Consider the following 13,792-nt stretch of genomic DNA (forward strand, 5'->3'; position numbering starts at 1 on the left):
GGGGATAAGTTCTCAGTTCCTAGAACAGCACCTACAAGCCAGGATCAAGCCCAACATGGCCCCTTCTTCCCTGGCCCAATTTTGCCTCCTGGCTTCTCTGGAAGGGGTTGTATCCTCCAGTCATCCTCCTCACAGCTGTTTTCTGTCCTGACTTCTGCATCAGGCATGGAAATTCAGGACTTAGACAGGCACTGCCCTTCATAGTCCTCCTGGGTGCCACGTGGCTAAATGGCGGTACCTGGGGGAAGACATTAGCGAAGGTACTGTAGCAGGACAAGTCACAGACAAAATCCCTCAGACACCAAGTTAAAGAAGGAAGGGCTTTATTCAGCTGGGAGCTTCAGCCAGACTCATGTCTCAGAAACAGAGCTCTCCGAGTGAGCAATTCCTGTCCCTCTTAAGGGCTTACAACTCTAGGGGTCCTCGTGAGAGGTTGTGATCAATTGAGCAAGCAGGGGGTATGTGACTGGGGGCTGCATGCACCAGTAATTAGAATGGAACAGGAAAGGGATTTTCACAGTGCTTTTCCATACAATGTCTGTAATTCATAGATAACATAGCCAATTAGGTCAGGGGTCGATCTTTAACTACCAGGCCCAGGGTGTTGCGCCAGGCTGTCTACCTGTGGATTTCATTTCTGCCTTTTAGTTTTTGCTTCTTCTTTCTATGGAGGCAGAAATTGGGCAGAAGACAATATGAGGGGTGGTCTCCTCCTTTAGTACCTGGGGGAAGACATTTTCAGTGCATGTTTTCCAATTGTATGAAAGCTTTCCCATGCACAAGGGCTGAGGTTATAACAGTAGCTAAAAGATTATTCCTGGAGAAATAGCCAGAGATAGGATACTTATTTCACTGGACAAGTTATAAAACAGTTAAGCAACGTATTATAGATACTATAGTACTGGGCAAAGCTAACTGAATTGACTGAATTGTTTTGGTCAAAGATATTGTAGATTAATGACAATCAGACCCACTTCTGGTGTAAAACATAAGTTGACACCTTTATTATATCATTGAAAGATCTATCCCCCTAATAATACAGTCTCATATACCTTCCACTAATAAACTCTGACATAACTAAATGCTGCAAAGCCTTAATGCACTATGTCAAGGTGTATTTTCACAAGGTAAAGAAAGCTTTATATGGTGATCTTACTGAGAACAATCAACCCCTTCACAATCTAGAACCTGAAGACTGAATCTTCTGAGAACATCAGCATTGGCCTTTGCCATCACATTGTAGCAAAACTTTGAGACCTTGAACCTTGGGTTCATGACCTCACAATTCAGAAGGTCCCCTCCACATTCTTACAGATGTATTCCCACTGGGAACTTTAAGGTAAAGCTAACCAGGAAAAGTTCTCCCCAGAAGAAGATGACACCATTGATATGGGTAGCTTTTTCACCACATTGAGAATCAAGACTTATCTGCTATCATAAGACTCTTATCTTTCTATTTTTTTCATTGCTTATACTTCTATGAACAACAAAAGTGAAAAAGGAGACTGTTGTGTGGACTCATGGGGTATACTTTAATTTTGTGAAAAATATTGAAGCCAGCCTTATACATAGACAACTTTATGCTTTGATAGATGGAAGATGAAGGGCCAGTGTAAGTGAGAAATGTTCATGGTACATTTGTTGTCTCATAATCGGTCAGAAACAGAACATTGATACCCTCCTCTTAACTTACATCATAGGTTAAAGAGCACATTGCTGCCACAGGTTATGGAGAAAATTAATAGGAAGCCTTCACTCTTCCTAATGGGCATCTTTTGTTAGGTTTCTTTCCCCATGGTTTGGAGTAAATGAAGGAATGATTAGAAATTTATCCCTCATGATAGGCTCTTACAGCAGATAATACTGTAAATGCTATGTTATACAATAGACTTTATTTTTTTTCTTTATTTTATTTTAGAGATGAAATCTTGCTCTGTAGCCCAGGCTGGAGTGCAGTGGCACGATCTCGGCTCACTGAAAGCTCTGCCTCCCAGGTTCAAACAATTCTCTTGCCTCAGCCTCCCGAATAGCTGGGATTACAGGCACCCACCACCACACCCAGCTAATTTTTGTGTTTTTAGTAGAGATGGGGTTTTACTGTGTTGGCTAGCCTTTCCTGGAACTCCTGGCCTCAAGTGATCTGCCCGCCTTGGCCTCCCAAAGTGCTGGGATTACAGGATTGAGCCACCGTGCCCGGCCGGTTATACAAAAGACTTTAAATGATCCTGTGAAAGTTGTGCTAAATAATAAAATTGCTCTAGATTACTTAGAGATAAACAGGGAAGTGTCTGTGCGGTTGTTGGCACTTCTTGTTACCCATGAAGAAATATATCACATCAGATATTATAGAGATTCAATTGTAAGGAATTAATGAGCAGGTTGCTTGGTTAAAGTGAGTAGATTCTTTACCTAGCACATTCTTTGACCTATTTGATTTTATTTGGTTGGTTTGGTTTACGGGACCCCAGGTAAGGAGCATACTCCAAGCTCTTGGTATTATCCTCCTGATAATCATAACAGCAGTCTCCCTGCTGCATTGTATTCTCTCAAAAATTTTAAGCGTTAGCATGCAGCCATCTGTAGAATATCAAATGGCCTTTCTTCAACTGGAATGACAAAACTCAAAGGAACATGTGACCATGAGAACATCTTAGCCTATGACTGATATGCTGAGACAGAAAACCCAAAATGATGGTAACGAGAGTGGTGATCAGGCCCTAAGTATTGTTCACACACTCACCTATGTGAGAACCTTACCAAAAAGGGAGAGGAAGCTTTAAACAAAATTATGGGAGGTCATTGTTTTGGACTGAGCTCCTGCACTAGACCCCAACAAACCAGACAAAAACAAAATGGAGGCACTTATGCTAAATGCAACATAACCAAACTGAAACTTTAAGGAAGGAGATAGGTCCTAAAATGACCATTTTTCCCCCCTGTAAACAGCAGATTCCAACAAAAGAAGATTGCCCCTACTCTAACCCTCATGCACACACAAAATTACTTGATGTTTAGGATGATGATAGAGTGATATTAATTCCTGAAGTTTTGGTCTATCTCCCAAAGTTGAGAGGATGACCAGAAGAGAGAAATTGCTAAATTAAGTTTAGCCCAAATCTGCCTCCTTACAAATTTTAAGTTTGGCCTAAAGATGTCTGGGCATAGTGAACCTGACTGGAAGTGCAAACAGACTGTAATCAACTCTTGTGCCAGCTGAGCCTCATAATCACTTGGCCAATCAAAGGCAGCCAACTGTTCAAATTGGGTTCTAAAATAAGGCAAAACCCGAACTGTGACCAATTTGGCTGTTCCTGAACCTCACTTCTGTTTTCCGTACATCGTTTCTCTTTTTCTATCCATAAATCTTCGTCCACCACGTGGCTGTGCTGGAGTCTCTCTGAGCCTGCTCTGGCTCAGGAGGCTGCCCTTTGTCAATTAAAATTTGTCTAAGGTTTTTAACAATGTACACATCTGTATGTGTACACACCTATACTTGTATACAGACATAGATGATACATTTTGTGTATTACGTATATAATGCATATGCAAACAATGGGAAAAATAAATAAGGCTAATTTGAAAAGGGAAGCTCTAAATAACAGTAAATGAAGTAACTAAATTAAAGAAAGTCCCCAGATTAATGAAGCCCTCTGTACACTAGGACCTGATGGTAGGCAGTACACAGGGAGAAGGAGCAGCACAGATGAAATGCAGCAGCTACTTTGTTACAGAGAGGACCAAGGTATTGAAAGAAATCCACTTAAGCATAAAAAAATTCAAATAAGCCAGGCACGGTGGCTTACACCTGTAAGCCCAGCACTTTGGGAGGTCAGGAGTTCAAGACCATCCTGGTCAACATGGTGAAACCTCGTCTCTACTAAAAGTACAAAAATTAGCCAGGCGTGGTGGTGGGCGCCTGTAGTCGCAGCTACTCTGGAGGCTGAGGCAGGGGAATCACCTGAACCCAGGAGGTAGAGGTTGCAATGAGCCGAGATCGCGCCACTGCACTCCAACCTGGTGACAGAGCAAGACTCCGTCTAAAAAAAAAAAAGAAAAAGAAAGAAAGAAATTCACATAAAAGGAAGCAAGTACGTTGCTGCTGGGTAAATGATGAAACCGTTTCAATTTAGTGGTAAGCCTGGGATGTTCACCCTCACCGTTGCTAACACATAGCATTGGCAGAGAGCTCATACAGATTTATTAAAGGACAAAGACCATGAATACACAATGCACACAGCCAATCCCCAAAACCAAAAACCATGGAAACAGCTGTTTAAACATACTAACAGAGAAATGAAAATTAAAATGAGCTTGAGATAATTAAGATTTTACTCACTGCACTATCAAAAAACTGAGGACTATATTACCAATTGCTGGTCGGGAAATAAAGTGGGTATTAATATAATTGTGGAATCATCATGTTTATCTTTTTAGAAATAAATATGACACTTTTTTTCATTAAAAAGCCTATATCCTGTACCTCAGAAACTTTACTTTGGGAATTCTATAAGAATCTAGCCTATGGAAATATAAGTCCTGATATGCAAAGTATGGCTGCATAAATGTTGGTATATACAATCCTATCCATTAAACACTAAGCAATATTTTAAAGGAATTACTTATATGAGAAATACATAGAATGACTTGAGGAAATTTATTAAAAAACATGCACTACAATGGAAGTAGTTAAGGGCAAAAAGGAAAACAAAAACACCATGCTGTTTTAGAATGGTCTCTAGTTTCTGTGAAGAGAAACTGAAATTCATGGGTTAAAAACTGTGGGTAGGGCCAGGTGCAGTGGCTTATGCCTGTAATCTCAGCATTCTGGGAGGCTGAGACAGACGGATCACCTGAGGTCGGGAGTTCGAGACCAGCCTGACCAACACGGAGAAACCTTGTCTCTACTAAAAATACAAAAATTAGCCAGGCCTGACGGTGCATGCCTGTAATCCCAGCTACTCGGGAGGCTGAGGCAGGAGAATCATTTGAACCCAGGAGGCAGAGGTTGCGGTTACCTGAGATCATGCCATTGTACTCTAGGCTGGGCAACAAGGGCAAAATTCCACCTCAAAACAAAACAAAACAAAACAAAAACAGTGGATAACAAACGTCTTCATTGAACATAATAAATGACATGAAAAATGCAAACCAAATCCTTAACACCCCAACTTTTTCCAGTTTGATTACGCATACAAACCCATAGTCTTACAGCTAAGTGACACAAATCCCAGCCCCATTATTTAGATCTCATGCCTTCTACCTTCAAAGAATAACAAGATATAATGATGTAAATCTTGATTGTATTTATATTATCACTGTTTAAACAGACTCAGAGTCCATTTCAATGTGTTTAGGAATTTAGGAGAAGAGTTTCTCCAGGATTTTTAAAAAATGTAGTTAAATTTGGAAGATGCTGATATCAGTATTAACCAGTAGGCTATTATTCATGGGAAACAAAAATGAAAAAAAAAAATAGCCCTGTTTACAATAAAATTATTCTATAAAAGCAACATATAGAGCTGAGGGTCAATTTAATCATACATTTCATTCTAACAAAATGAACCACTAGGACTGCTTGGAGTAGCCCTTTACATCCCAAACAGAGGTCTCTATTTTACTCTAGGATAATGCTAGTTAAAACAACTAAATCCGCTGGGCGTGGTGGCTCATGCCTGTAATCACAGCAATTTGGGAGGCTGAGGTGGGCAGATCACTTGAGATCGGGAGTTCAAGACCAGCCTGGCCAACATGGTGAAACCCTGGCTCTACTAAAAATACGAAAATTAGCCAGGCGTAGTAGTGTTGGCCTGTAATCCCAGCTACTCGGGAGGCTGAGGCTGGAGAATCACTTAGAACCCGGGAGGCAGAAGTTGCAGTGAGCTGAGATCGCACCACTGCACTCCAGCCTAGGCGACAGAGAGAGACTGTTTCAAAATCAATCAATCAATCAATCAATCATTTAAGCACCATCGCTTATTTTAATCTGAGAGTGAGATTAGCAAAGGAGAGGGAAGAAATCTATTAATACAACATGAATGAACACACAACAAAGACAAGTGTACTGAGTAGTGACATAGTTTCTAGGTCCTTTAACACACCTTCTCTGTCTGGGAAATTCACAACTTCAGGTCTCAGGGATGGACTCAGTGGAGTCAAAGCAGCACTTCTCAACTGCCTTAATTAACTCAAGTCATTAAAATATATACCCTATCTGAAACTACGGACCCACAGTCTAGAAACTAGTTCCTCAGAGATCTGAGTGTTTCAGCAGGCCCCTAATCCACATAGAGCAATGTTTCTGTTACTTGGGAAGTGTAAGAAGCCCATCCCATAAGAAAGCGGTCCACTTTTGAGCAGTTACTAAACACCTTTTTTTAAGCCACTGATTTTAAACTGTGTTTTAATTTTTCTGAAAAATCCATGCTTGTTAGTCAAAAAGTACACAGAAAAATACATGTGTATCCATTTGTAATGGTTCTCATTACAAACATTCCATTATGGTTGGAACTACATAAGGCATATTCATATCCTTAGGTAATTTTGCTACTGACATGACTTCTGAGCATTTTTATAGTGTCATAAAAAAAAAAAAAAAAAAAAAAAACACTGTATTTTTGTTTCCAATTAAGTAGTAGATGTTTACTACTGGCTTATTCATTTCCAGAGATTTTTTAAAGACACTCACAGAGAAAGAGTGTTATTATTCATTGGGACCACAGATCTTGATAAGAACACTACACAAACTCAAGACCCCAACCCACTCTTGGTCTGTTACATCCTTGCATTGCATTTTCCATAACAAACGTTGCCCACAGCAGACGCATTACAATTTAAGTAACCAGAGGAGCCCTCTTCCTCCGAGTCTTCAATGTGGAACAATGGCAATGGGGGGAGGGCAGCAGAGGAACCGCCTTTGGTGGGGGCCTGTTTGCTGTCTCTGTGCCATGCACCTACCCTACAGGTGCTACCAGGTGGCAGTGGGCACAGAAGAAAGAGCCGAGTCCTTCAGGTCAGCTGTGGGACCTTAGAAAATGTATTTAGTTTCCAGGAGCCTTATTTTCCTCATATGTAAATCAGGGATAACAACACCCATCTTGAAAGACTCAGGACAATTATACGAGCTAAGTGTTTCCACGAATCACCTATCACATGGCCAGAGGTGAGAAGAGCTAGGAATGGTATGTGTCAGTATAAGGAGCACCCAGCCCTAGCCTCTACCCGGAGCCATTGCTTCCTTGCAGGGCACCACTCTGGTCATCACAGCCCACACCCTGCCATGCCATCTATCTCTCCCTCTGCTCACCAGGCCCTGTGTCCCATCCCAGGGACATTGGAGAAGAAGCAAAGGAATGTTAGTAGTTGCCATTAATATGGTTTGTATACTGTTCCCTGTTCCCCCAACATTCTGAAGAGGGGGGACTATTTCATTATTCCTGGATCTAATTACCAAGAACTTGAGGTAAAGGAAAGAATGCCGCCCTCACCGCAGTACCACATTCCTTTTTGCTGTGTCCAATAAAGCACCTCCACAGTGAAAAAGACAACCTTGACTCAGGTGTCATTGAGTCTGGCTCTGTCACCCAGGCTGGAGGCACGATCTGGACTCACCACAACCTCTGCCTCCAGGGTTCAAGTGATTCTCCTGCCTCAGCCTCCCAAGTAGCTGGGATTACAGGTGCCCACCGCCACGCCTGGCTAATTTTCATATTTTTAGTGGAGACAGGGTTTCACTATGTTGGCCAAGCCTGTCCTCAAGCAATCCACCCACTTCGGCTTCCCAAAGTGCTGGGATTACAGGCTTGAGCCATCGCACGCAGCCAGTGTTCTATCACGCTTCTAGCAGTGGCTTTCAATTTCCTCCCCTGACCACAAATCTCTAGTACTACTTAGGTACTGAGAATGATCATTTCAGTCCTAGAGAACATCAGAACTCCCAGGCCCATGGCCACTACATGGAGCAGGTATGAAGCTTTGGTGGCACTTATGTCGTTGGTGTCCAGAGGAGCTCCAAGTATCCTCCATGTGACAGACACCTGTGACGTCTTACCTGTGAAGACGTCAGCATATTCTGCTCGAGAACCGTCAAGTCGTCAGTTCACCTCTACGTTTCAACAAATGATACATCTTTTCTCTGGCCCTGGCTCCACCACTTACTCATATTTGGACTTTGAGAAAGTCGTCTAATATTTTTTAGCATACTTTCATCAAAGGAGAAAGAAATCCACATTTCTAAAGGGATATTGTGAGAACAAAACAGACGCTTATAGAAGCACCTTAGGGAAAGTTTGGTTCATAAACGGTGATGTTGTAGATACCACCAATTCTGTTGTGCCATTAGGGAAAGTTTTTTCCTGACTCTATCAAAATTTCCTTGTACTTCCAATGAGCACTACTGCCACATCTTATAAAGAATGAATAGTCTAAGTTAGCCAAGTTACTATCAACTTTCATTTCTCTCTTGTTAGATGAACACCAAGTAGATATAGTCAGTACCAAGCAGTTGGCGTTTGATCTTTGGTGCAGAAATCTGAAATGCAGTAAGAAGGCAGAGGCCAGTTTTGACAACAAGTGTCCCCATTCTAACAAGGTTAATGTGGAATGGAAGAGGATAGGCAGGTTGGGAGCCTCTGTTTTTCCTGGTGTCCACCCCTTCATCATCCATCAGATTTCCAAAAGGAAAGTTCTGTGTTGTTGGCTTTTTGTGTATCTTTGTTTAAATCACATCTTTGACACTGAAAACAATTCAAGCGCATGAACATGCACATCAATCCAGATGAACATGCACATCAACCCACTCATTGCATTATTACTGACCTGCGCAGCAGTCTTGCCACACTCGCAGGTCCACCTTTGGGATCTCGCTGCAGCTCAGGTAATCCTGTGGGTATTCTGCCTTTACAAAGACATCAGCCTGCACTTGCTGAATGCTGTCGCCATTGTCACAAAGCACTCGGCCCAGGGACGCCTGCTTCAGCTGAGTGAGTTGTGCCGGGGTAAATACTCCAGGATTTTCATACCAGAACCTGATAGTCAACAAAAAAAGCATTGTCGTGGGTCTGTGGCCTGAGAACTCAACTGCATGTCAAACAGCCACAATGCACCAAGAAGAGCTCAACATAAAAGGCGCATACTGAAAGGATTATGCTTGTTCTCCAACTGAATATCCTTTTAATTCCCTCCAATATTTACAACATTCTTAAATCCCATGCTTCCAAACTGTCATCACTTTCTACCTCAAGCTTTACGAAAGGATTCAAAGGAAAGTTTTCTAAGGTTTTCCCCCAAAAAAGAAAAGTCCATTATTACATTTTTAAAATTTATATATATATATATATACACACACACATATATATATATATATATATTTATGTATGTATTTTGAGATGGAGTCTCACTCACTCTGTAGCCCAGGCTGGAGTGCAGTGGCAGGATCTCAGCTCACTGCAACCTCCACCTCCAGAGTTCAAGCAACTCTCCTGCCTCAGCCTCCCGAGTAGCTGGGATTACACGCTCCCGTCACCATGCCTGGCTCATTTTTATATCGTTAGTAGAGACGGGGATTTGCCATGTTAGCCAGACCAGTCTCAAACTCCTGGCCTCAAGTAATCTGCCCACCTCGGCCTCCCAAAGTGTTGGGATTACAGTTGTGAGCCACTGCACCTAGCCCTATTGCTACATTTAAATTCCATGAACTAACCTTAGAAATTGTCTGAGCAAGGTAATATTAACATGTTTGCCTACAAAGAGAGTACCACTTTTGATAATTAACATATACTATTTGGTTGTATCTATCGATTAGAATAAGCACATTCAATTTTAAATGAAAGGATATGATCAATTTTAAATAAAAGATTAAAGTCAATCTTTGGGTTAATTCAGTAAAGTTAATCCTTGAGTTTAATCATTCAGTAAATATTTGAATACCATATGCCAAGCACTTTTTCATACTGGGTATAGAACAGGAAATTAAGATGGTAAGCAAAAAGACTTCTTACCACTCTCTTGATGTTATGGACTGAGCTGTGTCCCCCTAAAATATATATGTTAAAGTCCTATGCCCCATTACCTTCGAAGGTGACTCTATTTGGAGATAGGGCCTTTACATAGGTATTTCAGGTAAAAATAGATCATATGAGTGAGCCCTAACCCAGTATGACTGGTGTCCTTATAAGAAAAAGAAATGTGGACATAGATACAGAGGGATGACCAAGTGAAGACCCAGGGAGAAGATGCTATCTACAGGCTGGAAGAGACACCCCAGTAGGAATCAACTCTGCTGATGCCTTGATCAGCATCTAACCTCCAGAATTGTGAGAATAAAAAATTTCTGTTGTTTAAGCTATCCAGGCTATGTGACTTTGTTACAATAGCCTAGCAAACTAATATATATGGGGAAGACAGCTTACCCCCCAAACTGAAGCTTTTTCAATTATTTTCAGTCTTTGACTACATATATTCTTAAACTATTGCCAATTGAGCATATTAACCCAATTGTGTGGGTCAAGAAATTCAATGTTAAAAATGATTTTAAGGAAATATACTATTAATTGTTACCAATGTGCAATAAAGGGAATTAAATCCTTTGCTACTTTCTCTATAATTTGTAAGTGGAAGAGATTTGAAAGGAAATTTAAAGAATAATTTTTATTGTAATTTTAATTAAAAATACAGCTCTGGGCTTTGTTTCAAGTCTTATATACATTATCTCTGCAATACTACAAAAGGTTATATTGTCAAACAGATTTACAAAATTCCTAGATCTTACTCAACACTAAGCTTTACTAATGATTCAGAAGATACCATGTGCTGGAACATACTGGATCTCAAGCAATAGAAGAGCACATGTCCACTCAAGAGACAATGCTTAGGTTTGTGTTTCCTGGTTTTTATTCATGGTTAGTTTTGGAACAGTAAAGAGATTACATGACTAACTTACATTCTCCAGCCTGCTGTTTCCCATTATTTCATGATTAAATTTATTTACAATGAACACTTTAGATAAACCAAGAAATTTTAGAGAAGAGTTCCCAGTTATTTTTCCACTCGTAAATGCCCTCATAATGTAATTTTACAAGGAGATCTGGTCTAGGGTCAGCAGGTCTTCCTCCATGAGAATGAAGGGAGGGAATCTCAAGGCTGCTCTCAATTCCTTCCTTCTCAACATCACTGAAGGTTGCAGACATCTTATGGAATAGGTATAATTGTTATCCACACTTTACAGATGAGGAACCTGGTTCCAAGTGATACATGTCCAAAGTTAAACAGCTGTGAGTAGTGAGACTCAGATTCAAGCACAACGTAGTCCATCTAGCTGTCAATCTCTTAATCACCCACTTCTATTGCTTTTTGAGAAATTCTGTTTCTTCTCTTCTTACAAAGATTTACAAAAATAAATGCTATCTGATAATATTGGTGGTTACAAAAGTTCTGTCACCAAATGCTGTCTGATATTTATTATACTCAATATGTATTAAATCATAAAAAATGTGAATCAAAATAGGTTATACATATACATTTCAGGTCAAAAATAACTTCTGTGATGTTTAATAAGTATAACAGATAATCCTTCACCTGTCTCCATCTCTTAGCCGCTGAAACTGGGTAACAAACAGGCACATAAGTGTTGGTCCCACTCTCGTACCAGGAATCAGGTCTTCAACCATAAGGGCAGGCCACAGGTCAATGTCACCTGGAGAGCCGTACAACCTGGAACAGAGACAGGCAGACAGCACATGTCTGAGACCAGAAGTGGCATTGAAAATATTCCTTTTATGAGTGACACCAAGCATTATTGTATCCACACAAAAATAGAAAAGTAGATATGATTATTACTGTGTTCTCATTTCACAGGGGAAAGCACTGAGATGAAGGAACCCTCAGGGATTACCCCACAGGCAGGGTCATAACCTATCCAAGGACATATGACACGAAGCCTCATGCAATGTCCCCTGTGCAATTCTTTATAATTATTCTCTAAGCATATGGAATATAACTGTGTGTGTGTATATATACATATATATGCACAAATGTCTGTGTTATGCTCATGTATAAATGCATCTAGCTAATTCCTTCAGAAATACATAGAAAATTAACAGTTCAGCATTGAGAATGTCCACGTCAGTGTATATGCGTGGTATGCTAAAAAGTAAAAAGTCAGAAGAAAATCATAATTTGAGGAGATGATAAGATAATAAGTGTTAAGTAAGTTTCTCTTGCTAAAAAGGCAGTTAAGTATTTGATCTAAGATTTGAAGCAATTTTTTAAAAACAACAAACAAAAAAGCACAATGCAAATGTTGATTATAAGCCAATAGCCGTGGCTCAGTACTCACTTAGAGAAAGAAAATATGATCCATATCCTTGACACTCCTAGTAGGAGTCACTCTTATTTTTTTTTTTTTCTCTGTACTCTAATGATAAATGTGACACCAACTTAAATTGTCCCTTGTTTTATTTTATTTCATATATATGATTCCCTAAACTACAAATAGTTCAGTGTGCATATTTTAACCTTGTCACAAATGGAAATATAGTGTTCATACTTCTTTTTTCTCACTCAACAGTTTACTTGGTGACGCAATTGTGTGGTTGCATACATTTGTACCTTCTTCATTTTGTCTGCTGTATAGTAAACAGTCTATTATTGGAAACCATTCCAATTTAGTTTAGTTACACTGCTGATGAATACTTGTGAGGTTTTCAACTTTTACACTATGAACATTCTCTACATGTTTCTTCATATGCACAAGAGTTTCTCTAGACTAGGCATCAACAAATTTTTACCATAAAGAGCCAGAGAGACAGTATTTTCAGCTTCGTGGGACAACTGTGGGTTCTGTTGCAACTACCCAACTCCTGTTTTGCATAAAAGCAGCCATAGACAACATATAAACAAATAGACATAGTTGTGTTCCAATAAACCTTTATTTACAAAATTAGGAAAGTAGGTAAGATTTGACCAATTGGCTGTGGTTTGCGGATCCCTGCTCTAGATTATGTTGCGCAAGAGCTAGAATTCTGAGTGCAGAGTATAATATCTTCACTTTTAATAGTTAATGCCAAACTGCTGTCCAAAATTGATGTATGATTCATATTCCCATAATGAGTATACAGAATTTCTCTGTGATACATATCCATATGTATATCTTAAATTTTAATAGACAATGCCAAACTGCTATCCAAAATAGATGTACAATTCATACTTCCACAAGAAGCATATCAAAACTCTCAATGCCACCTGGAAAGTCATACAACCTGGGACAGACAGGCATATTATTCCTTGACACATTGTAACTTATTCCATTTTACTTTATTTTGTTAGTCAACTCTCATCACTGCTGCCCTTCCCTGCTTTCTCCTTCTTGGTTTCCATCTTCATTGTCCTCTTATTTATCTTCATCTGGCTCCTTTATGCTGCCACGTCAGCTCCTCTTCCTCTGCCTCCTCCTCCTCCTTTCTTTTCTTAATTTCTGAAAATAGGTGGACTTTTTAGATTTCCAAGTGCTTGCTTGAATGTTTGAGGGCCGTTTAATTCAGGTGTGGATGTAAGTTATTGTTTCCTCCTGTTTCAATTCTTTTTTTGAGAGATTTTTCCTGAAATGTTTTGATTTGCATTTCTGTTTTCTTGTTACATAGCTTTATTTGAAATTGGTCTCTCTCTCTCTCTTTTAATTCCCATGCATTTTCATGAAACAAATTTCTGGTTCAATAGCATACTTTTCTATCACTATAGGGAAGTGCAGTCTTTTTGATGCCTGCTTTGGTGGTGATGGGGAAAAGTGGGAGTTAAAATG

General features: G+C 39.9%; 1 protein-coding gene across 1 annotated transcript in view; it reads right to left on the reverse strand.

The window, feature by feature from the left end:
• Nucleotides 1–13,792, reverse strand: part of PXDNL (peroxidasin like) — a 508,882-nt gene that overhangs the window by 48,523 nt on the left and 446,567 nt on the right. The window contains exons 18-19 of the mRNA XM_073018080.1: nt 11,572–11,706; nt 8,815–9,023 (exon numbers count right to left, since the gene is read on the reverse strand). Coding sequence (XP_072874181.1) covers nt 8,815–9,023; nt 11,572–11,706 — 344 coding nt within the window. The remainder of the gene's footprint in view (nt 1–8,814; nt 9,024–11,571; nt 11,707–13,792) is intronic.

The sequence above is a fragment of the Chlorocebus sabaeus genome, chromosome 8, assembly GCF_047675955.1.
Source record: "Chlorocebus sabaeus isolate Y175 chromosome 8, mChlSab1.0.hap1, whole genome shotgun sequence".
In the NCBI taxonomy this organism is placed as follows: domain Eukaryota; kingdom Metazoa; phylum Chordata; class Mammalia; order Primates; family Cercopithecidae; genus Chlorocebus; species Chlorocebus sabaeus.